This window comes from Papaver somniferum, chromosome 6 (genome assembly GCF_003573695.1).
Source record: "Papaver somniferum cultivar HN1 chromosome 6, ASM357369v1, whole genome shotgun sequence".
Taxonomy (NCBI): Eukaryota; Viridiplantae; Streptophyta; class Magnoliopsida; order Ranunculales; family Papaveraceae; genus Papaver; species Papaver somniferum.
This window is the reverse complement of record NC_039363.1, coordinates 139,045,853-139,072,145: the sequence shown is the minus strand read 5'-3', so window position 1 is coordinate 139,072,145 and position 26,293 is coordinate 139,045,853. Positions and strand designations below refer to the sequence as shown.

At 37.3% G+C, this 26,293-nt stretch overlaps 3 protein-coding genes across 3 annotated transcripts; 1 reads left to right on the top strand and 2 right to left on the bottom strand.

The window, feature by feature from the left end:
- Positions 1-312: 312 nt before the first annotated feature.
- LOC113289514 lies at positions 313-1,932 on the bottom strand. Its single transcript, XM_026538780.1, has one exon. The coding sequence runs from the start codon at positions 1,750-1,752 to the stop codon at positions 469-471; it is 1,284 nt and encodes a 427-aa protein (XP_026394565.1). The 5' UTR covers positions 1,753-1,932; the 3' UTR covers positions 313-468.
- Positions 1,933-5,372: 3,440 nt separating this feature from the next.
- LOC113286244 lies at positions 5,373-6,757 on the top strand. The gene is made up of 2 exons (XM_026534908.1): positions 5,373-6,146; positions 6,449-6,757. The coding sequence occupies exons 1-2, from the start codon at positions 5,477-5,479 to the stop codon at positions 6,481-6,483; spliced, it is 705 nt and encodes a 234-aa protein (XP_026390693.1). The 5' UTR covers positions 5,373-5,476; the 3' UTR covers positions 6,484-6,757.
- A 4,539-nt stretch (positions 6,758-11,296) lies between these two features.
- Positions 11,297-14,642, bottom strand: LOC113289513 (protein DCL homolog, chloroplastic-like). Its single transcript, XM_026538779.1, has 3 exons — positions 14,056-14,642; positions 13,215-13,329; positions 11,297-11,677 (listed from the first exon to the last, which is right to left on the bottom strand). Exons 1-3 carry the CDS (start codon positions 14,430-14,432, stop codon positions 11,501-11,503), a joined length of 669 nt encoding a protein of 222 aa, XP_026394564.1. The 5' UTR covers positions 14,433-14,642; the 3' UTR covers positions 11,297-11,500.
- Positions 14,643-26,293: the final 11,651 nt, after the last annotated feature.

The window sequence follows — 26,293 nt, the reverse complement described above, 5'->3', positions numbered from 1 at the left end:
TTCTTGATAAATATAACATGAGTGCACCTATGTAGTGTAGATGGGCTCTGCACAGCCGTAAATTGCAAATGGCAAGACCTAAACATATATAGCTTCTTCTGTTAATGGTAAAGATAGCTGTATCTCAGAACATCTCTGTACTGAAATGTATAAAGAGAATCTGATCAGGCTAACACAAACAAGCAAGCTGTTGAGTGCAAGTACCATTGTTACAATAAAAGAAGAACAATTGAGTGTAGATATCAAAGTTACATTAAAGAAACACCAGTTACTTCAACAGACCACTGAGTGAGTTCTAAAGCAAGACAAAGATTAAATGAAAATGAAAATGTAAATTAATTTATATATAAAAATATCTTTTTACACCTATTTTTTCTTTCAATATGATCCTCTTTTCTTTCTCCAAATTTCACAATTTTAATGGAAAAATGAACCAAATGCAGCTGTTGTAGATAAAATAATTGACAGTTAATTTAGATTTTTACTATGTGACCTGGAAACAGATTCAGCAAGTTTACCAATTTTCTCAATCAATTGAGGAGATAATTTCTTCATTTGTTTCTTTTCCTTCTCTAACCTAAAATCAAAACCTAAAGCATCACTAACTTCTTCAGAACTCCATCCAGCTTTTCTAAGTGAATCTGAGAATTGATCAGCTTTCAATAACAAAGTGTCCAAAACCCCTTGTTTATCAACTAACAACACTTCACCTTCAAAGAACCCTAATGGTTCCACATTAACCATCTCTTTAACTTCATTTTCAACCCATCCACCTTCTCTTAAAACAGACTCGACCCGATTCAAATATTCATCAACCCATACGGGTGATTTTGGCTGTTCTTGTTGTTTAGTGATTTCAAAGAATCTTTCAGGTGATGACGGTGTTGAAGATGACGATGATGAAGATGAATTCCTTCTCCTTTTATCAACCGCTACATCACTCCAGAATTCCACCCATCTTGGTTTTTTAACTGATGAATCTAAACTTTTTCTCGAGAAATTCGAATACGAAGAAGAAGACGATGCTGAGCTCGTACCCGCTTGTTTCTCACTAACGGATCTCTGTTTGTTAAGTAGATTACCTGTATTACTGCTATCTTCGTCGAATCGGACAACTAATTCACGTTGAAAGAAATCAGATAAATCAGATCCACAACAATAAACCTGATTCTCATCGACGAAGAAAATAGGATTACCAGCTAAACAAGGATTGCAAGGGATGTAACAATGATTGAATAATGGGATAAGAAGAGGAGCTTTTTTCAGTGAATTACGGGCGACCCGGATAGCTTTTTCTGGGTCAGATGGTTTAATACCCCAAGATTTAGGCCATAGAGAGTTTTTCCCAATCTGGAATGAAATTGCAGCAATAGGTAAATCGAGTAAAGAACGAAGATGAAATCTAGATGACGATGAAGAACTAGCGCGCCAATTCGGAAAGCCGGCTCCAATAGGAAGTCCAGCTGATAAAACAGCTCGTAAATCAGGTGGAAATACGAAACCAAATTCAGCTTCAGTAGTAGCAAATTCTGAATCAGTTAAACCTTCTAACACTGTGATTTCACATTTACGAAGATGAGATATAACTTTATCTGCTAATGTTGAGAACGAAACAAGACCAGTGTTTCTGACTCCTCCGGATGCTGTTGTTGGTCTCGGTGTTGGAGGTGCAGATGCTCTAGCTGAAAGTCTACGAAGACCAGCTAGATGTGCTGGATTTAGCCCAGTCATTCTTCTATCTACGTCGACCATACTCGTCGGAGTCTCAGAATCTGACTACTTTTTCTTCTCTCGGAAAGTTTGTTTTTGTCTCGCCGGGAACTACTTACAGTGAACGAAAATGAATGATCTTCTTTTGTTTTGTGGGAGAGTGTGAGAGTTTCAGATAGAGAGAGATGATGAGAGGATTTGTGTGTGGTTTTCTGTTTGGAATAGGAAAGAGTGGACTTTATATAGAGATTGGTTTTAGATGTGGGCCCGGTGGGGACCGCTAGAGAAGAGGGGATCTTTGCTTTCGTAGAATAGAGATGTAGAGAGATTTCTTCGTCCAGCGATTATGGGGTTCTGAGCTAACTGCAAGTTGCTATTAAAAAAAGAGGACGTTTTTAAGTCTTTTATACCGAAAGTGCCCTCCTTAATTGCAGCTGGATCAAGATGGGTCGGTTACTCGGTTTGTTTGGAGTCTTTGACATTTCTAACCGTTGGGAAATCATTGATAAATTAAACATTTTCTATATTATGTGTCATAAACCTAGTGAAGCGTTAAAACAAATCATTGCAAATGGTCATTAAAAAAATACTGTAACCACACCACACATGCTAGCTGAAACTGTTTGGAAAGGTATTCATATATGAGGCAAGAATTATCAGCAATATTGCACAAAATGCAAATTGATTCCAGAGGGTGCACAACCACATAAATGATGGTCTAATCGAACGTTTAAATGGAGGGAGAAAACAAGGATATATAAGTCAAAAAGTGGCTACTAACTATCAAGATTTAAGATACCCCATGTGGGCAAAGGCGGGCATCTTTTTTCTCAACCTTCCTTTTGGTTTCGGACTTGGATTCACACACAACAACTCTGGCCCATTTTATCGAACAACTGTAGGATGGAACCATCTGAGCTCCGGTTCTTTGTTAGGGATTGCCTTGTAGTGAAATCAAATCAATCACTGGATTAAGGTTGTGTTGTATTCGGGGAACTAGGGCTAGTGTCTTGTGGATTCCCCTAAAAAGCATAAGTTTCGACCGTTTGAGTCGCATCAATTTGTGCAAGAATCGATGTTTGAGCACCAACCAAAAACTATGCGTATAAATAATTCTCAATGATTTTGGTCTAGTAAAATAACAACCATTCGGATCAGGCATGAGTGTGAGGCAGCTAAAGGAATGTACTTGATGTCACCAATTCGGGAATTGTGAAGTTATGGTCTAGCATGACTTAAGTTTCAAAAAGTATATGGATATTATAAATCTTAAGGATATATCTTAGTTAGCACAAAGACCAAAAAAACTACCATTAAATTAGCGAAAGGGAGAGCAAAGAAAGGGAGACTTTGAGGCTCTTCTTGACCTTTGACTTTTTGACCAACTTAACATAATAGCATGGCCACATGGGTTATGTACTTGTGTCTTTGTGTGTGGGGGTAATGCCTGTAGGAAAGTGAGTTCGAAACTCCCATCATTTCTCGTCTCCTCTTAAAAACAAGCCGCTTTCAAATTGACATCGTAGCTTAGCAAACTATAAGAGCTGCATTACATTTTTCTATGACAAATTAGTTTTGGGAGAATTGGCCTCACTCATCCAGCTCCGCTCTGGATGGCTTACAATATGAAGTGCCTCCTATGTCCGGGCAGCTGTTGCTAAGTAGAGAAAAAATATCTAGTAATGACGGTTCTCCTTCCAAAACAATCTGTACAATTGGGACACGATTTCATAAAGCCATGATACAGACATATCAGTACGTTCCGAATGGATGTTTCGGGCAACCGTAAATTAGTAGTCTATTTCAACCCAACAGTTTCTTTTTCGATGTTTTGTGTAATGAAGAACCCTTCAAATGGAGAGTCTAGAACCACTACGCGGTAGTCTTTTTCGAAGCGAAAAATTTCGGGACAAGCCGATGTTCAGTTTCACTCGGAGGAGTCATTTCATGTACCCTCGAAATGGACGGTCTAAGTTACACAACTTAGTAGTCTATATCAACCTAAACAGTTCTGTTTCAACGTTTGATAACCCTCAAGGAATCGTCGTTATTTGCCCATTCCCCGTCTACCTAGCAGCCCCATGCAACTTATGGTGTTTCAGACGAAATCCAGCCGACCAACATTCTTAATGATGTCTTCCTCAAGGAAGCATGCATTTAGGCTCGCAATGCACGAACTGAGTTGCATCCGAGTATTATTCAGCTCAGAATAGCTTTGCCTTTGTTCCACCGTTGAAGTACCACTTGAGAAATCGTCGTCATTCCTACGTGTTCCTAGTACCCCACATTATCTTAAACCAGGATTGATCTCCCTAATGAAACAGTTGTTGAATTAGCTTTATCATGATCACAGCTTGATCATATAGAATTTATATTAAAAATGCAATCTATTTGCCTTTAAATTTGCTACAACTCGATAATAAATCACAAAAAAGAAACAGACGGGTAGATACCCATGGGTCCTCATTCGAGATTTTTCTATTTGCACTGTATTATAAATGAGTGATCAAATCTTCAAATGAAAATACATTATGTAGAATTAAATGAATTATTATCTTAACCTAACTATTATTCCATTCAATAATTGAGTTTATTATTTGTGTACGTTTGTCCTCTTAAAGGTACAAAATGGTTAATTGATAATTCGAGTTTATGCATTTGGGCTTATATTACATAATTCAGAAATGGTCCTACTATATGTATGTATAATTTCCTTCTTCGTTCCTTACAATTTCCATTGATTTTAATCATATACCGGAAGAATCAAATCAGTCGAAATTAGTAGTGACCAAACTAGTGACATCACCATGACGCAAATAAACAAATACAAGATCAGCAAGATTGCATGTTATAGATCTTACTAGGTTCATCACACCCAATATTTAATTATGTTCTCTAATCTTAATTAGTCTGACATTTATATCCTAATCAATAACTTTTAGACTGAAACAAGACCATGTCCATGTGATTCTTATTATCTTATGTAACGTTACTTTCTTTCTCGACCATTCTTTGCTTTAGCCATTCTTTCCTAATCAATAACTGTTAGAAGCCAACGTATGCACGTAGTTTACATGTATGATCATTACTTGGTGTATACACCAAGTAACTTCTATGTTTAGGACAGTCTCTGTATTTGGAATGGTTTCTGTAATTAGCTTTTATTCCTTGTAAAAGATTGTAACCAAAACACTATAAATATAAGATGATTCTTGCTCTTCTCACAATAACGAGAAAGAGAAAATATATCTGTTTTCATGAAATTTGACATGGTATCTTGAGCAGGTACGTTTCTTCAGAAAACAAATTTTTTTTTCACACGTTTTTTCCTTTTTTTTCTCTTCTCCTTCCTTCTTGATTCTCTTTCGCTCTCACTATGGTTGCATCACCACCACCATCTCCATCTAATGTACGTGGACCTAAGTTTGATGACTCTAGCTCAAGCTTAGACCCTTATGATGTACCAGCGTCGGACAATCCGTCGACTGTGCTTTATTCCCCTGTGTTAACAGGTGATAATTATCCCACATGGTCAAGGGGTATTGCTCGGGCTTTAAGAGCCAAGAACAAATACGGATTTGTTGATGGTACAATAGCCAAACCGTTAGCTTCTGATGACAAACTTCCAGCTTGGATTCGTGCAAACAATCTGGCTTGTATTTGGATTGCCAATTCCTGTGAAGCTGAGATAAAACGAAGCATCAGTTGGATAGAAAACGCTAGGGATATTTGGATTGATCTTGAGGATCGATTTTCTGAAACAAATATGCCTCGAATATTTGATTTAAAACGTCATATATCAACTCTCAAACAAGAAGATTCTAGTATATCTTCTTATTACACCAAGCTTAAAAGTCTATGGTATGAAGTGGGCGCTCTTACACCGGTTGAACCTTGCACCTGCGGTAATGGAAAGCAAGTGCTTGAACAGCTCAACAGAGACAAAGCAATGGAGTTCTTACAGGGACTTCATGACAGATTTTCGGCCGTAAGAAGCAACATCCTTCTTATGTCTCCTTTTCCGACGCTTGCGAAGATTTACTCCCTTGTTCGTCAGGAAGAACAACAACAATTTATCAACGTTGCTGCTACACCCCAGATTGACAGCGCAACCTTGTCTACCAGATTTGCACCTCGACCTTCCCCTTGGAGCAACACCAATGGATCGAGCAGCAAGAAGCCGCGACCATCTTGTGATCATTGCCGAAAGATTGGTCACACAAAGGACCGTTGTTATCAACTGGTTGGTTACCCGAAGAAGCCAAGAGATGACACAAGCACGGGCTACACAGGAAATCCCAGCACAGGCTACACGGGAAACTCTGTCGCTCCAAGTAGCTACATGGCTGCTGCTCCACAGTTGACCCATGATCAATACAATCAACTTTTAACATTGCTCCAAACTGGTACTACGACAACAATTGCAAATCTTGCAGGTATGTCTTTTTTTACAAAACATTCTCTTTGGATTATAGATACAGGAGCATCTAATCATATTTGTTGTTCCTTGAAGCTTTTCTCATCTTACATTAAAACACCTTCACCCATCTCTGTTCAACTTCCCAATGGAAGTTCTCTATCCGCACTTCATGTGGGAACGGTTCACTTTTCTCCCACCTTAAAATTTACTAACGTGCTTCATGTACCTACTTGCAAATTCAATTTATTATCCGTAGGACAATTGGTTCGCTCTAAGCGCTACTCTGTAAAGTTTGAATCTAATCACTGCTACTTTCAGGACCTACAAACGAAGAAGCTGATTGGTCAGGGTGATTACTACAATGGTCTATATTATCTTCGTGCTGTTACTGCTTTTTCTGTTTCGCTTCCGCAAAATTTTCATCTTTGGCATTGGAGATTGGGACATCCGTCCTCCCCTAGATTAGATTACTTATCGAAGAAATTTCCCTTTATTAGTTCGGACAAAGGCATCTGTGGGATTTGTCCACAGGCAAAACAATCTCGTTTAAAGTTTCCTTCTCGTTGTAGTTCTAGTTCTAGGATTTTTGAATTAATCCACTGTGATATTTGGGGACCCTTTAGCGAACCAAGCATCACTGGGGATCGTTATTTTTTGTCTATTGTTGACGATTATTCCCGTTGCACTTGGATATTTTTAATGAAGGTTAAATATGAAACTTTTAAATACTTACAATATTTCATCTCTTATGTTCGTACTCAATATAATCATTCTATTCATACCCTCTCCTATGGATCGGGAGATGTTTTCTTACCTCAAATTCAAAAAATACGTTCTGATAATGGAACTGAATTTCTCTCAAAATCCATGCAAGAGTTGTTCTTCCAACTTGGGATAGTGCACCAACGAAGTTGTGTTGCCACACCCCAACAAAATGGAGTGGTCGAACGCAAGTATCGTCATCTTCTTGAGGTTGCTCGCTCTCTAAGATTTCATTCCCATCTACCTCTGAAATTTTGGGGTGAATGTGTGCTTACTGCCACCTTTTTAATAAATAAACTCCCAACTCCAATTCTTGGTTACAAATCACCTCATGAAATTTTATTTGGATGCCCTCCAAACTATACCTCACTTCGTGTTTTTGGTTGTTTATGTTACGCCAAAAACACTAAGATCAAACATAAATTTGATGCTAGAGCACGCCCTGGAATTTTTATTGGTTATCCCTACGGTCAAAAAGGATACCGCATATACGATATCGACGCCAAAACAATTTATGTTTCTAGGGACGTTGTCTTTCATGAATCTATTTTTCCATTCTCTACTTTGGTCGATTCAAGTTCCGATCCTAAAGATGACATGATCCAACATGATCCAGTTGTGATAATAAACCAACCCACCATCAAAACACCTCCTGCTGTTTTCGACTCCAAGATTTCACTGGGCAGCAATCTACACGCCCCTGTTGATGATGCTGCTGATGCTTCTGCCAATGACGCTGTCGACGCTACTGCTGATGTTTTTGTCCACGACGCTCCTGATGCGGCTGTAACTGCTGTTGTGGATGCTGCTGTAGATGTTCCTGCAGACGACGTTGCTGAAAACGTCGCTGTGGATGCCACTGCTGACGTTACTACACCTGATGCTGCTCGTTTGCCACCTCCTTCGTCTGCGATGCCGGAGCCCACTCCTGTACTACTTGAAAGACACCAACGGGCCCGTTGTCCTCCATCTTACTTAAAAGACTATGCCTGTAATACGGCTTTTACTCCATCATCTACCGAGCCTTTATACCCTTTGTCTCATTATTTGAAATTTGAGCAATTTTCTAATGCTCATAAGCATTTCCTCTCAACTATTATCACTCAAAATGAACCTCGCACCTTTCAAGAAGCCATGCAATCCCCAATATGGCAAAAGTCCATGGTTACAGAAGTTACTGCCTTGAAAGAGAACGACACATGGTCTGAAGTTCCTCGTCCCCATAATAGATCTGTTATTGGATGTAAATGGGTGTATTGTATCAAATATAAATCCGATGGAACAATTGAGCGTTATAAAGCTCGTCTGGTTGCCAAAGGTTATACTCAACTTGAAGGAGTCGATTACCATGACACTTTTGCACCAGTTGCAAAACTTGTCACTGTTCGTATGTTATTATCCATAGCCTCCATCAAAGGATGGTCTCTTCACCAACTTGACGTCAATAATGCCTTCCTTCAAGGTGATTTAAATGAAGAAATTTTTATGGAATTACCTCCCGGTTTTCAACGACAGGGGGAGAATCTAGTTTGTCGTTTAAAAAAATCTATTTATGGCCTTAAACAAGCTTCTCGTCAGTGGTTTGCAAAATTTTCAACCACTCTCATTGCAGAAGGTTTTAAACAATCTGTAGCAGATTATTCTCTATTTTATTATCATAAAAATGCTAGATCTATATATATTTTAGTATACGTAGATGATATTATTATAACAGGAAATGATCCTATACTGATTCAACACTTCAAAAAAGTTCTTGAAAAGAAATTCTCAATCAAAGACTTAGGCAAGTTACAGTACTTCTTAGGAATTGAAGTTTCTCGATCGCCGAAAGGCATTTTCTTATGTCAAAGAAAATATACTCTGGATATTCTCCAAGATGCAGGGCTAACAGGATCACGCCCATCATCATTTCCTATGGAGCAAAATATCAAACTAACACCTACAGATGGAAAACTCCTAGATGATCCTTCATCTTATCGTCGTTTGATTGGACGACTTCTTTATTTAACAGTCACTAGGCCTGACATAGTATATGCAGTAAATTATCTCAGTCAATTTATGCAAAAGCCTACAAATACGCACATGGGTGCTGCCAATCGTATACTGCGATATTTAAAAGGTTCCATTGGTAAAGGAATTCTCTTGTCATCAAATAGTGATTTAATCTTATCAGGATATACAGATTCAGATTGGGCAGGCTGTCCAACAACTCGTCGATCTACCACAGGATATGTTACCATGATGGGTAATAATCCTATATCTTGGAAAAGTAAAAAACAACTTACTGTGGCTCGATCATCTGCATAAGCTGAATATCGAGCTTTAGCTAATCTTGCAAGTGAAGTTCAATGGCTCACTTATCTCATGCAAGAATTTAAAATTAAAATTCCTAGACCAGTGAAAATACACTGTGATAACCAAGCTGCAATTCATATTGCAAATAATCCAATTTTTCATGAACGAACAAAACACATTGAAATAGATTGTCACTTTGTTCGTGAAAGAATTGTGTCAGGATTAATATTACCAACCTATGTCAAATCCAAAGATCAATTAGCAGACATCTTCACAAAGGCATTAGGAGGAGAACATCATCAACGCATTGTCAGCAAGTTAGGCGTATACGATATATCTCATACGGCTCCAACTTGAGGGGGAGTGTTAGAAGCCAACGTATGCATGAAGTTCACATGCATGATCATTACTTGGTGTATACACCAAGTAACTTCTATGTTTAGGACAGTCTCTGTATTTGGAATGATTTCTGTAATTAGCTTTTATTCCTTGTAAAAGATTGTAACCAAAACACTATAAATATAAGATGATTCTTGCTCTTCTCACAATAACGAGAAAGAGAAAATATATCTGTTTTCATGAAATTTGACAGCAAGATTGCATGTTATAGATCTTACTAGGTTCATCACACCCAATATTTAATTATGTTCTCTAATCTTAATTAATCTGACATTTATATCCTAATCAATAACTTTTAGACTGAAACAAGACCATGTCCATGTGATTCTTATTATCTTATGTAACGTTACTTTCTTTCTCGACCATTCTTTGCTTTAGCCTTTAAGAGTGGTTTTGTTAACTATTGTTTAAGAAATATCTATGATGAAGAATCATGCTTTATAGGTTGTTAATTAAGTAAAGAATTCTTAAGAAGAGAAATGATGGATAGGGTGATAAACAAGATAAAATCTACGGATTCTAGCTACACTCCTCAATTAACAAAATTATGCCGACTTAAGTTTTACTTGTTGATGTGTCTAAGATACACCATGTTTAATGTCTTCCAAACTTGTATGTTCGGGTGATGATACCACTAACCTGAATTTATATGGTCGACAGACTAATGCATTTGCACTTGTAGAATGATTTTAATCATGAACTATAAAAGGAAATGAACTAAAAAGGAAGAATGTTAATAATATCTAATCTAATAATTGTAAAGAGGAAATGAAATGACAACTAGCTAGACCCCCTCGTGTGATGGTAGTCACTTACTAAGCTTTTGAAAATATCATGATTTTGATTAGGATCTCGATCTCTATAGGGGGTATAATTAAAGTGGGAATAAAGGGTAAGAAAGAAGAAGACGCAATGGTATGTATATGATATTGAGAGCAGAGCATCTGTAAATCTCAAGAGATGCGTGCGTGTGTAGTGTAAAAGTGTGTTTTTGAGGGTTCGATAAAAGAGAGATAAGTGGGGTTTGTTTCATGAATCATGGTCACTTTGCTGCTTAGACTTAATTGGAACCAACCTTTTCTCTACTCGGGGAGAATAATTTGTGTAAGCTCATATGATCCACATGAGCTTGGTCGTGACTGTTTATAAATGACCACCGCACTCCTTTATGTATGTAGAAGAATGTGCTTCTTTCTTTCTCCAGGTGAAAACACGTCTCTTTGTATGGACGATATGAAGTATATGCAGTCATTCTATCCTATGCCTGTCGGCGCCGGACATTTAAGGCATATATATATTTTACTTGCATTCTTTCTTCCCATTGTTTGTCACTAGCACAAATATCTGTATGCCTGGTTCAGAATTGGGCCAGCAGAAGTTGGTTAGCGACTGATTACCATAAACAAGTAAAAAAACAAGTGGTAGGTGCAGAAGAAAAAGTAAAAAAGAAACCGTTTCTTTGCATTTTCTATCGCAAACAAAAGCCTAAAAGTGATACAATTACAGCTTGATCAGGCCCAAGTCTAAGTTTTCTGTTTGGAGATGGCCTTATGTTCATAAGGATTAATTTAACTTACAGGGAGCCAAGGCATTCCATAAAGCAAATTGTGCAGTACTGAAGAATTCGCCGGAGGAAGAGTTGCGCATTTGTGCCATATCAAATTGTTAACTTCATGTTAACGGCTAGGAATGAAGAGAAGCTAGGACTAGGAGATTTCAGTCTTGCAGGGTCAACTGTTTGACAACACTATTACTATGAGATAGGTTTGGGCAAAACCAAGATGCTGCAAATACAACTTGCCTATTCAAAATTTTACAATCTAAACAATATGAAGCCGAAAGAGTTATTTCTTCTTCTAGCAAACTTTTATACAATGATAAGATTACGAACGGATAATCATTCTTTAATCATTGCTATTCGTTGCGTTTACGTTGTCGAAAATGTCTAAGAATGAAGCCATCTGCAAATTGAGGGTAATTCTTCCTGATCAAACCTTTTATGCATTTCCAGTAAGAGAAATCAACCGACACTCCATCCTTCCGGACGATGAACATACAACGAGAGCTTTCAAAATCTGGATGGTACCCAATCTGTTCTCAAATACAAAACAAAAGTTTCCAGAATGAGCCAATGCCATCAACAAACAGGTTTCATTGTTTGGAAAGCTAACAGCTTGGGATAAATCACTATAACCACACAGATGATTGGAAAATATATCAAGCTTATTTAACTCATTTCCTCATCACTTTAGCACTGTCTTAGTCCCGTTGACATGGGACCAAGTTAAACTATTCAACACTGTATTGAACCACATTGTTGTATGTTGAGTAGACAGATCTTCATTACTACTTTATAATGATATCCAGCTCTACCAAATCATGCTATCCATTTCATATGGGTCTAACAAACCATCTTGGATCCATGCATGGACAAGGTTTGTTTCTTTTACTGGACTACAGCCAGTAACAAATTTTGACAGCGTTCACTCTGGCCAGCTTAAATAGTTGTGATAACAGTCGCAGTCGCAGGTTGAATATAGGTACATATGGAGTTTGAAGTTTCATATTGTAAGAGTGCCGAAATCAACATAATATTTCTATACTGACAGAACTCTTTTCATGTTTTATCAACTTCGAGTCTGACACTCAATGAATACCATGCTATACCACTCCCTACAGTGTGTTTAAAGTACAGTAGAGAGAACTTGACTCAGTACCCCATAAATAATGAATTGGACTATTTTTAAGCGCATTGAAGCAAGCTTAAGGACTATGACATCTATCAGATCCACAACCCCCATCCCAACACATACAAACAACACCTCAATTCCCATGGAAGGTGTTGGCCAATTGGTTTGGGGGTTAAGACCAATTTTTCTGCTGAAGTTGAAGCTATTATTGCTGCTTTAGAATGGGCAGTGGCTTGGTTGGTTGATCGTGTTGTGGTGGTTTCAGACTGTGCGAGTGCAGTTAAGGCTTTCAGAAGTGCTAATGTTCCATGGAAGGTGTTGGATAGATGACGAAGAATTAAAAGAAGCAACACTAAGATAAATTTCAAACATGTCTGTAGAGAAATTAATTTTGCTGCTAATACAATGTCAAAATACGCTGCTCACTTGCAGCAGGGTACTTCTCGTTCTTTTTTAGGTAGGCCTGAATTCCTCCAATGTTTAGAGGGTAAAGGCATTGGTTACTTTCATTTTAAATAATATTTTGGGCAGGGTCTTCTTGACCCGTGTTCTTTCTTTGTAATATTTGAAGTTCCTAATGAAATCTTTGACTTAGATAAAAAAAAGAACACCTCAATTCCCACTCCATATATCCTCCCTCTTATTCATATCACAACAATCTAATCCTATGAATTTTTTTCACTAAATGAAAGGTCTACTTTTAGGATATAAGAAGAACTAGCTATTAGCAATTACCGATGTACCAGAGTACTATACTATGAATGTTGGTCAGGTTCTGAGTCTGGCGACATAGGTCAGACATAAGTATAGGTTTTCACTTATAACAAGCTCATGGTTTAAGGGCAATCAAAATTGTGAAAAGTTCAGTGCAAACATTTGGATAAATTTAACAAAAACGAAGCTAATTTGAGAGATAAAGGTACAAAACTGTGGCATACCTTGATATAGTCAATTCCTGGTCCAATTTTCTTTTCATACTCCGGGTGATATGGAAGTAACCTTTCCCGGATTGTTTTTTCATGCTCAGGAATCAGTCTATCTTCACTTTCATACCTGCAATGAGAAATCATATTCAAGAACAGGAAATTAGTCACAGGCAGCAGGAAGAAAATTTAAGGATTAAGTTCTCAAAGTTTCAATTTAGTTGAACTCATATATCATAATGCTACGAAGCTAATTTCTCGTGACTACAACACAGGTCCAAGATACGAACATATTAAATCACTTTCTTATGTATGATTGAATCTATTCAAGACAATTAGAGATATCCTCCTCGCTCAAGCCACACGGAATTGTCAGTTACATAGTTGTGATTCTGTTACAAGACTTTCAAGTTCAACGACGCAACCTATATAATAATATGAAAATGTGACTACAAATCTGCGGACACTTCATGTGAGGCAGAGCAACACTGACCAATGCCTTCAAATAGCAACATCTAAGTTGCATTCTGCAATAGAATCCTAACCAACAGATACCTCTGAGTTGTTAATTGCAATTCAACCCACAGTGACTAATTTACAGTCTCAATCTCACCATTCAAATTGGGGAAAATCATTGACCTCTACAAATTGGATAAACTTGAAAGTTGACATGTTTCAGTTTCATAATTCAGGTATTGGAAAACTACACTAGTAAGCTCAAAACAAAGTGAGGTACTTCATTGAAACAAAATACCCAAATTCCGCAAACCCTAAAACTATAGTGTTTTCTACAGCTCAAACATAGTATTCAATGTATTGAAACAGAGAAAGGATAAAGATGAAGGAAAAATCTTACTTTCCAGAGTGAAGAAGCATCCTAACAAACCCAACAAGTGGAACAGTATCTTCCAAAATCTGATCTTCCCAATCATCCCACTCACCTTCTACTTCATCCTCCTCAAATGAACTTTTCTTCTTCTTCTTATTCATCAATCCATCTTGTTCTTCAATTGGTAAAACATCAGGCTTTCTAAGTAAATCAGGACCATTTGAATCCTGACAACTAATCCTACTACCACTATTGCTACTACTACTAGTTCTAAGAAGTGGATAAAGGGTAGTTTTATAAATAGGAAAGTAGAGTACGGAAGGAGAAGAAGAATTAGGGTTTGAGTTTTTACTAGAGAGTAGTGAAGGAGGAGGTGAGTTTATTATTGAAGCTGCAACAGCCATGACTGTGATAAAAAAAAGGATGAGTGTTTTTTGCAAATTTATCCAATTAAAGATGATGTTTTTTGCTTCATATCATTATATCAGCTTTCAGTTTTGGTTTGGATTTCAACAGGATTGGAAATCTTGATTTTTTGGTTTTAAATTTTTGTTGAAGTGAGAACTGGAACCAATGGTTATCTCTCTCCCTTGTGTTGCTGGGAGAAAGTGAGATGAGAGAGCTCAAACAAGTTGAACAGATAGATAAAATGGGCCTTGGACCCTGAGAGTATGGAGAATGAATTGGGCTAACTTAGTTGTATCACATACTAGAAGAACGATTTTGAACCCTGATTTTGGGCATACCAAAATCTTTCTAGGCATACAAAACAATAGTTCCATCTTGGGTGACCTTATAAGGGGTACCCTGTGGGTAGTTCAATTACCTATATACCCCTAATACAAAAATCTAAAATCAGTTTTCTAAAAAATCAAAATCAGTTTCCCTTACCATCTCTTCTTCCTCCTCCTCCTCTAGCCGAACTCTTCCCCCTCCTGCGAAAAAAAAAATTCATCATCGTGATTAATTGTCGATTCGTAAAAATTTGATCGTCGATTAAACTCAACCACATAATAACTCGTACAAAGAAAAGCAGGGACTAGGCAAACCAAATCGTTTTCTAATCCATCAATTGAAGAAGAAGAACCAATTGAAGATGAAGGTGTATAAACTGAAAATCAACCACCAATTGAACCAGAAATTGAACCAACTGCATATCCAACTCCGGAAATGAGGATAAGAAAGCAAGTTTTACAAACCCAATCTCCTATTTGCTGTTTTTCATCGATTAAATGACGATTACAGTGTTGGGTTCGGCTCAAAATTGAGTTGCGTTGTTAGCCGAACTGTTCTTCACAAAAGCTTCCTGTAAGTGTATATGAACAGTTCGGCATGAAATTTCATGAAATTTCAAGCCGAATCTAGTCACAGATAGAGATGCATAGGGGTTCGGCGTATTCGATAATCATAATATGTGCCGAACCTAGCACATTAACGAGGTTCGGCTATTACGATATTCTCAATATGTGTCGAACCAATAACAATATTTTAACCCAAAAAATAACAAATTGATGTTCGGCTCATACGATTTTCGAAATATACGCCGAACCAGTAATTATTTTTTTTTCCGAGCTATTCAGGATGTTGTTCGGCTTACTATGAAACTTTCATATAATCCGAACTAGTGTCTAGCAAACAGTTCGGCACATGCAGTAAACAGATTCAGTAAGCCGAACCGTTCATCAATTGGTAGATTCGGCTCATAGATGTGAGCCGAACCCCAACCTGTTTCGCCGAACCATGATTCAAAAAACCTAACTTTTGATAATTGAGAGCTATAGAAGTGAGATTAAGTATATGATATAAGTGTACCTGTGTATTAGAAGCATTGGGTTCCTCATCAATGTCTTCATCATCAGGATTTGGCTCATAAAAATCATCATCTTGAGTTTGTGTTTGAGTTTGAGCTTGAGTTTGAGTGGGTGTAAAATCATTCTCATAATCTAAGAAATCAGCCATTTCTGGATCATTGTTGTAGTTGATATGTATTTTCCTAGGTTTTTTAGATGAATGATGACCCTCCTCATCCTCCATTGAATCAAGAATTAGAATTTTCTCACTTTCTCCTTCTCTTTCTCTCCTTCTTAACCAAACAAAAACTTTGATTTTTTTTTCCTCAAAATTTTCATCTAAACAACTCTTATAATTCTGAAAATTATTTTAATCACTAAACAAAATATTTAATCACTAATCAAGATTATTAACACTAATACGTAAAGGGCAGATTTGCCATTAAATTTTTTTTGGGTTAAGGGGTTATCTGATTTTGCTATTTCACAACCTTTTTTGTCTTCATTCAGTATGGCTTGGAAGATTTTGGTATGCCCAAAATTATAGTTCACGATTTTCTGGGGACAACTCAAAAGAGGTGGGGGACTACTTTGTGATACAAATGTCCACCCTACATTATAAAGAGTGTCCTAAAAAATTAGTGAAGACTAATCTGTCCTTATTCTAATTAAGGTTATAACTATCCCTAATAACCCACTAATCTAACCCACTACCCACTAATCCAACTCATTAATTAAAACCTAAATTAAAAGAAAAAAATCAGTTTCAAAACTGATTCTATCCTTTTCTTTCTTCATCTTCTTCTTCGTAGACATCGACATTAATCGTCGATTCGAAAAAATTTCATCGTCGATTAATCAATCTTTATAAGCAATGCGTGCCAAGCAAACACCCAGACTTCCAGGATTGAGTCCGGGACTCCCACATATAGTGAATCTTCCAAAACAATTGCTAATTCAAAAAGAACTTGAACCACCGTTCAGAGGCAAAATCAATCATCTAACAACAACCAAGAAGTCCGATTCAAGTGAAATGAAAATCCGCGGGTAATTTCCTTCATACCCATTCTTTTCAATTCGTTATTTGTTGAAGAAATCGACTAGAAATCATCAAAACCCATTGAAAATGGTAGTTACAGTAGATATTTCGGCTAGGAGAATTTTTTGTGTAACCTGAGAATTGCTAACCGAACTTCCAAAAATAAAAACAGTTCGGCGTTCTCGCAAAAATTGAAAAATATCTGGTGACATAACTACGTAGTTCGTTTTGCTCGCAAAAAAATCTCTCGTAACCGAACTCAATTTTTCCTTTGAAAGAATGAGTTCGGTTTTGTCGATAGTTTCTCTTGCTAACCGAACTTTTGAAATATTTAGTTCGGTGTGCTCACAAAAAAACTCTCGTAACCGAACTAAATTTTTCAAAAGTTAAGAATGAGTTCGGTTTTGTCGATAATTTTTATGGCTAACCGAACTTTTGAAATATGTAGTTCGGTTACGATGCAATTTTTTTTTTGTAACCGAACTGTAGTCTGCTAACTTCAAGTGTTGTGTTTACTTTATTCTTTAGTTCTATTTGATTTGATAACACAATATTCTCTTATGTTTAGCTAATACCTTGGTTTTTGTTTATTAGGAACAAAGAAAAAAGATTGAGACTACAACTAGATGAGGATTTGAAAACTCCCACCCCTCGTGGAGCAAAACATTTAGATTTCCAAAAACGCGATGCCACAAATTCTAAACATGGAGGGGGCTTGTTACCAGAAGTCAACCAAGATAATGTTCGTGATGTAATCCAAGATGTCAATGAAGACGTGATGGAGAATACAATTGATAATGTTATTGAAGAAGAGAATGATGATGAAGAAGAGCAAGGAAATGAAGACCAAGAAAATGAAGAGGTTGAACAAGAGCAAGGAAATGAAGACCAAGGAAATGTAGAAGAAGAAGAAATAGAACCTGGGAAAGAAGGAGAAGGACAAGAGGAGGAAGAGGAGGGAGAGGAGGTAGACTATGAAGAGGAGGAAGATGATGGAAAAGAGGGAGAGGATGATGATGAAGAAGAAGAGGAAGATGATGGAGAAGAGGGAGAGGATGATGATGAAAAAGAAGAGGAAGAGGATGATGACGAATAATAAGAAGAAATTGTTCCTGCTAAAGAGAAAAAGAAGCCGAAGTCGCCTAGCAAAAGATACTCACACATTCCCCATGCTGATTTGTGTTTGCCACCAGTGGACCCAACTTATGGTACTTCAAATGATGGAGGGGCAACATTGTTTGGGTACAAACACTCATGGGCTGCGAAGATCTATGCGACAAAGGTATTCTTTAAGTTCATAGTGTTACGTTCTTTTCGTATTAATAGTGTTTCGTCAAGTATTAATAGTGTTATGTTCTTTTCGTAGGATCATAACGATGCAGTTCGTCTTATTAAAAGTCAAAAGGCGTACACATGGGATCTTTCTTTGGAGCGTGACGAGTTTGTAGCCAAGGTTAAAAAATGTGTGTTAAAGAAATCTATTGAGTTAGCACATGTGGAATTTGACACTGTTGCCATATCCGCATTTCTCGAGAGGCATTATCCCGAGACATATACTATGCATCTTCCATTCGGCAAGATGGTAATTACTCCCGATGATTACCATAATATCACCGGCTTACTAGTGAAAGGTAAATGTCTTCGAGAAGGCTACAACCCCTCAATGAGTTATGAAGCTCTTGAATATTTGGCTCTAAAATGTCTAGGATGGGATGCAAGAAAGTCTCAATGTTAGTTTAGACGTGCTATGAGGTCCCCTCAACATGGAGATGAGTATAATCCAAGAGAGGCAAATGGAACATTGAAGAAGAAGGTCAATAAGTTCAAGTTGGTAAAGTTGAAGGCAGCATTTGGAGGGACAAAAAAGAAGATGGAGAAAGGAAAGTTGGTGATGGACAGGGAGACCCTTAGGCATCATGTCACCGCTCTTTGGTTATATATGCTAGGAACTGTCATTTTCCCCGACACTTCTGGAAATAGGGTGGATGCACATTATCTACAGCTTTTGGAGAATCTCGATGAGATGAACAAATACTCTTGGGCCCGCTGGTATGCTTGCTTTTGTTTTAGAAGAGATGAGCAAAGGGTCGAGGATTAAGTGTAATCAAATTGGAGGTTACTTAACTCTTGTTCAGGTGAGTTTTTCTACATTGTTAATTAGCAAATTATTTGCAAAATTTTTTTGCTTCCAGTTCAATTTTCATGTACATGGATATTTTTGTATTTTCGCATAGGTTTGGATTTACGACCACTTCCCTAAATTGGGATTGGCTAGTGCAAAAGACCCTTATCCCTATAACCAACCTACAACAGGAAAATGGTTGTTTTTGGATGAACAAAAGAAGTCTAAAGAAGAGCAGTTGACTTTGTTGAGGGAGAAATTGGATAAACTTACGGTGAACGATGTGGTATTTCACCCATACGTCGTAACCAATGATGTCTCTGTAGATGAAGACGACTTGAATGCTTTCTCTAGCGTCACGCCTTACTATGGACCAATTTGGTATCCTAACGGCTACGCAATATATAATCCAAGGAGAATACTAAGACAACTTTTTTGCATCCAAATGGATCCCGACGTGGAGAATGAAAATTTCACTTTGCTGGTTCAAGGAACAAAGAACACCGAGGAGTATTTTGAGTCAAATCATGAACCAACTCCTGCGGTAGCACATTGGAATGCACTTACTACCTACCACATACCAAGAGGTGATTTGGTACCTTGTGAGGGAGATGTAAATGCATGTGAGGAAGATTATATGGAGTTTCATGAAGTAATTAGTCAGCCTTTTGTGATAAATAAAGAACAACAAGCTGGGGCTGATGCGGAAAAGGCAAAGGCAAAGGAGAGGGAGGCTAAGAGAGTTCAGAAGGAGATGCCTATTTGTGAAGAAGAAGCAAAAAGGTTATGGGATAACGTGGTAAGAAAATTTCTTTCTCTTATACTTTTCGGTTGTTTCAAACTATTGAAAAAATATTTATTTGTGCTTAAAATTGGAATTAGGTGTTGAAGGGTTCGAAATTGTTGAAGAAATGGATGACTAAAATCAAAAGTGGAGAGTCGATGGAGACCAAGGAACAAACCGCCTACTACAAGCAGTGGGAGGGTCTTATAACTAAAAGAATGGTGGAGCCAAGTAGGTCTAAGCAACTGAAGAGGGGTCGACAACCAGGAGAATGTTCAAGTCGCGCTGTGGACGAAACCGGTGGAGGAGATGAAACCCAAAGTGATAAAAAGTTCGTCCCAAAACTCGTGCTAAACAAGGAGGTGGTAAAAGGGGTCAACAACAAGGAGAAGGTTCAAGTCGCGCTGTGGAGGAAACTGGTCAAGGAGATGATACCACAAGTGATGAGGAAGTTCGACCTAAAACTCGTGGTAAACAAGGAGGTGGCAAGAGGGGTCGTAAAACTGGTCGTTAGTGATTTCGTATGATTTTAGTTTCAAAAGACATCTTAGTTATGGATTTCGTATGGTTTAATTTGGTATGTTTGTGTGTTTTAAACAATTACTTGAGGATTTCGTAGTTTGGTATGTATAACACTTTTATATTTGTTTTAGAACCTTGTTTGTGTTTTCAATTTTTATTGGGTTTGTGTTTTCAATGTTATAAGACTAAAATGTTGAAATACAGTATATTTTCGGTGACCTGCAATTTTTATATTTGTAACCGAACTTGCAGCTCGGTTACCTGTGATAAATTACTGGTCACCGAACTCTTTTTTCGGTTACCTGGTAAAATTCTACCAGGCTGCCGAAGTCATAGTTCGGTTGCCTCGCAACATTTTCACGGGTCACCGAACTTTCCTGTAGGCTGAAGAAGTTAGCCTTCATCCATATGATATTAGTTCGGTTAGCAAAACATAATTTGTCTTGTAACCGAACTCACAGTTCGGTTAGAAGACCATTATTTCTTAGGTCACCGAAATGTTCTCCGGAGACTCAAATTTTTGCCATTGCACATGTTGGAAAACTCATTCTCTTGATGCAGAAATCACATTGACCAACTCTTAGGTTTCTTTTGGAGTGTTTTTGGAATCGTATATATGTTTAGTTTCGCTGTGAGCCTCCACAAAAAAGTTCGAGGACCACTTGTATTTGTCTTGTAACCGAACTCGCAGTTCGGTTAGCAGACCATTATTTCTTAGGTCACCGGAATGTTCTCTGGAAACTCAAATTTTTTTCCATTGCACATGTTAGAAAACTCATTCTCTTGATGTAGAAATCACATAGACCAACTCTTAGGTTTGTTTTGGAGTGTTTTTGGAATCGTATATATGCTTAGTTTGGCTGTGAGCTTCCACAAAAAAAGTTCGGTGACCACTTGTATTTGTCTTGTAGCTGAACTCTCAGTTCGGTTAGCAGACCATTATTTCTTAGGTCACGGAAATGTTCTATGGAGACTCAAATTTTTGCCATTGCACATGTTGCAAAACTCATTCTCTTGATGCAGAAATCACATAGACTAACTATTAGGTTTGTTTTGGAGTGTTTTTGGAATCGTATATATGCTTAGTTTGACTATGAGCCTCCACAAAAAAGTTCGGTGACCACTTGTATTTTTCATGTAACCGAACTCCAAGTTCGGGTGGATCGCAAGTTTTTCTCTCCTAACCGAACTTGTAATTTTGGAATTTAAATGTCCTTTAGATGACACAAATATAATACATAATTTTAAAATTATGTACTATATATCAAGTAACGGCTAATTTTGTAGCCGTTATACACCCAAGTGGTATATATATGGTGTTTCATAGTTAACATTTTGTTACAAAATTTCCTACAAATGGCAGCTACTACTCCTAAATTTACTCTATATGAAGATCTCTCTCTTTGCAGAAACTACATATTATACTATCCAAAGAGAGGTGAAGAACGAAGAATGAATGGTATTATGAGTCAAAGTTATTGGGGGAAAATTCATGAGAAATTCATCTCCGACACAACAAACCCTTATAACCGTGATCATCTAGCTTTATTCATTCGATGTGGAAAGATTAGATATAGAATTTTGGAATTTATGGCTTTATTTCGTATTGTAAGGCGGTATCGACTAAGGGGTGAAGGATTCGACGAAATCATTTTAACATCAAAAAACGAATGGCGAAGATGGAAGAGAAAGGATTTCAAATATGAATATCATTTCCGCCTCCTTAAAGACTTTTTCATAACGCGTTTCAGATATTAGATGGTACGTAATTTTATTTTGGAAAGTCTTGTATAAGTTCGACATTGTCCTGTAATTTCATATCCTAACCGAACTTCTGTCTCGTACAGTTCGGCATTGTCCTGTAATTTCATTTCCTAACCGAACTTCTGTCTCGTATAGTTCAACATTGTCCTGTAATTTCAGTTCCTAACCGAACTTCAATGTCAAATTCAGCAGTTAAAATGTTAGGCTTCTGAACTACAGTTCGGTAACCTGGTAAAATTTGTCCGGTTGCCGAACATGTGTTCGGCTACCTGCAATATTTGGGAAGCTAACCGAACAAGGAGTTCGGCAATCTCTGTATTAAAATCTGCTAAACGAACTATTATCTGGCAACTACATAAAATACTAACATTTTCTCAAAAATTAATACCACTTTTAAAAAAACATAGTATTCCGTTAATAAGCATACTTAGTTCCATTACATGTGTCATTTAATCATCCGCAAGTGAAATTTGACATTCATGTACAATTTCTTCCGACTTCTTCAAAGCATTCCACATCTCCATGTTAGGCTCAATATTAACTCCTTGAGATACTTTTACCTAGATTGAGTCTGACTGTCTAGTTGATTCTCTAGAAAGTATTTCGTAGTTAGTCCATATAGATTTCTAAGAGAAATATTGGGTGGTGTTGTTAGACCCCCGCTTTTTCAAACCCCACATCTGGGGAATGGTGAACCCCATGTGTACCTGAATGTGATTCAAATTCTAGATGTGTGGTGTAGATTGGAGGGAGCATAGTAGGGAGGTGGAGAACAGGGAGGTGAACAACATTTCCGATTAAAATTTATGCTACAATTTTTGGATATTGTCATTTATCTGTTGCCATATTTTTGTCCCCAAAAAAACACGGAGTATTCTGTAGACGTTTAGGAATATAATTTATTTTTATTTTTATATGCTCATACTTCCAACCATTAGACTTAGTTATCCTGGCTAGTTTGGGGCCTAGGTGAATTATTTAGGGCCTATCAAATTTTGCTCCCAAATAGAAGGATGTTAAGGGGTGTCTAATTTGTTTGAAAATACTAAACTACCATCCACACTAACCTTACTGAAACAAATACGAAACCAATATAATTTTTATTAATCCTTAATCAAATTTTTTTTTCTCAATTTCCACCAAAATCTAAAATTAAAACCTAATCCCAAACAATAATTTAATTTTCTTTTTCTTTTTAGTTTTAACAAAAAACGTTTTCGGCGAAAAATCTTTTAAGAGAGATTCATCAATAAGTTAAATATGAATCTCTAGAATTTCCTCATCAAATTTTTCTGGAAATTAACCTTAAGGGGTTCATTTATGCATTAACATATATCGATCCTTTTGATAATCGGTCTATATTCTTCCCCACATCGACCGGTTCTGGGTATAGAAAATTTTATGAAATTCTTATAACCAAATTGAAACGAGTATATTGAAAATGATAATGATTTCATAATCACTTTTACCTCGAGTATGGTTTTAAATTGTGTTTTGTATCTAGTTTTAAATAAGTTATTTTTTGGTAGAATTAAAACATGAATCAGTTCATGTAAATGTCTACATAAAATGATTCTTAGTAAAAGCAAATGTCCAATTTGTCAGTGTCATTTTTAACCTGAAACCGATTTATATGAGCACCTATATAAATTAGCCGACTTTTTTTGTGCATTGTTTGGAATCAATCTATGTACATGTATCATGAATTGATTCTTACAATAAGGGGTTATGTAGTAATTAATATGCATCGATTCTTGGTGCTTTTCATGAATTAAAATACCAACTCAGAATCGGTTTACGAGTACATGAACATCTACCGGTTCTGAGTTGATTCTTTCTATGAAAAAAAATACATATTTTGATGATCATGAATTAACATTAGCTGATTTCGAGGTTAGCTTGATTAAATATCTAGTAATCACCCGAACTAACAGTAGTTAACCTAGAGTAAATTAGCCATTAAAAAAAATAGTTTGCCAAGGATTTTTCCTGTTAGTTCAAAAGATTTTATTTTGGCACGTAGTGATATTTTTTTTTCTGATCAATCACATAGGGCCAGACTAGCCAGGTTAGTTATACCCATCTTGATGATCTATTTGTTTGGTCTGCTAATCCAATTTAAAAATTGAAGTATACTTAACACATATGCTACAACATCAACAAATAATGTACAGCTCAAGAGCGGACTTTGGTGTAATTTGGTGTGATCCTGCAGGAAATGTAAAAAGCTTAAGAGAGGACTTTGATTTGATGTCAGATGCAGTATGAGCTGAAGCTGCTGCTCTAATTTTGGTCATTTCTTGGGCAGAAGAGATGCATCTTTCCAAAGTTGTCTTTATCAGTGACTGTTTGCAGCTTGTTCAGTTCAACAACGGTGCCAATATTAGCATTGTTTGGAGAAGTGATGATCTTGTCGAGCAGTGTCGGAATTTAATTACAAGTTCTGTTTCTTTTAAAAATATGTAAATTAAGCGTATGAAAAAAAACTAGCAGATCGGCTTGCACGCCGAGCTAGAAAACCGGGTCTTAAAAATCTTTGGGTTTCTTTTTCTCCTTTTTCGAACTCTCCTATTGGTGAGGAGAACCTAAAAGAAATCTGTACCTCTGTTCTTTTTTAATTATCGGATGTGGTTCTTTATCAAAAAAAAACAAATAATGTACAGCTCGGTGGTTTAGTCTTAGAGGCGTGCAGTGTGTGGTTCGAATTCGAATCTCTGTGGTTGTGGGGTACTCGCTGTTTGGAATATTTTGGGAAATGGGTAAACACTGTTCGGAAAATTTTGGAAAAACTGAAGCCATAAAAGGCTAATGAGTGATGGGAGTTACCATGAAAGCCTAACTAGCCTCTTGACCTTGTTTGTTCTGCTTCCCATTTTTTTGTTTTGCTCTGCTAATCCTCCTATTTAGCAAACAATAATTCTTTCCATCATTCTTAACAGACCGAGAAAACCAAACCATGTAAAAAGCGTCAGATACAGATTATTTTTATGAATCTCAGTGGACCCGCGCTCTCGAGAGACGTGCAGGAATGGGTTTTGTGTCTGGCGGTTTTGAGCTGGTTTTTGGCGGTTCGCTCTGTAAAGAATTTTTGTAATTCTTTATGGACCGTGTAAGTAGACTCCACCAAAACCGTTTCCTACGTGGAACACATTTGGAATTGCCAGCTCATCTAGTGTCAGGAGACGTGTTTTACACTCCAGCAGTGCTTAATGAACCGAGAATTTGGACAGTGAGAAAACCGCTCACTCACAATGGTTACGCCCTTGCACCAGAGAAAACAGGCGGTGCTGGTATTGGGACCCACACACTGTGAGTGGGAGGTTTTCCCATTGTCCAAATTCTCGGTTGAAAGGGAATTTCTGTTTACCACTTTTATGTTCAGAATGACAAATCTGAAAACTCATCTTTTGTTCATTAACTGTTGATATTAATATATTATATTTAACGGAATCTCACCCATTAAAATTAGATATTGCAATTTCTCTGTGAATTTAGCAATTACGAACTCTTCTTCATCTTTATCCTTCATCTTCTTTACACTGCAGCTAAGAAAACTTCTATACATTGGAACTATAAAAAACAGAAGAAAAGAAAACGTGATTTACCCAAATCAACAATCACAAGAACCTGCTTATGAATTGTCTTGGTTAATTTATATCAATTTTTCTTTTTTCTTTTTTTTGATAGAATTTATATCAAGTTATGGTTGTGTACACATATATCTCACTATCAGACACGTGTATACAAAAAGGTACGTGGAAAGCATGCAAGCCAAGACATCAAAACACGATGCGTCGCGAAGCACCAAATAAACCCCTAGGAGTTGCTTTATCTCATCCCCAGAAGAGGAGCTAAGATCAACGGTGGAGAGAAAGTCAGCTGACACGGACTGACAGGGGCAGAAGACACTTGTCTGACACGAGCAGACCCCTCAACCACCCGCATTAAACACTCTGAGCAGTGCACGTGTCGACCGACCTATGGAACGAGCGAAGATGCCTCCGCGGGATCGAGGGGGAAACGCAGACCTCTGCGTGATGGACACAAGACACTAGAAGATAAGGTTCCAACGGTCTTCAGAGATGGGTCCCACGTTCCTACCTTATAAATACCCAATCTCCACAAAGGGGGAAGGGGATCGAAAAAACATCAGGAGAGAGAGAGAGAGAATAGCAAAGGTAAGGAATCCCATAGTGGAGAGAAATATGTAAACCCCAAGTCATTCAACTATTCGTGTAACCGTG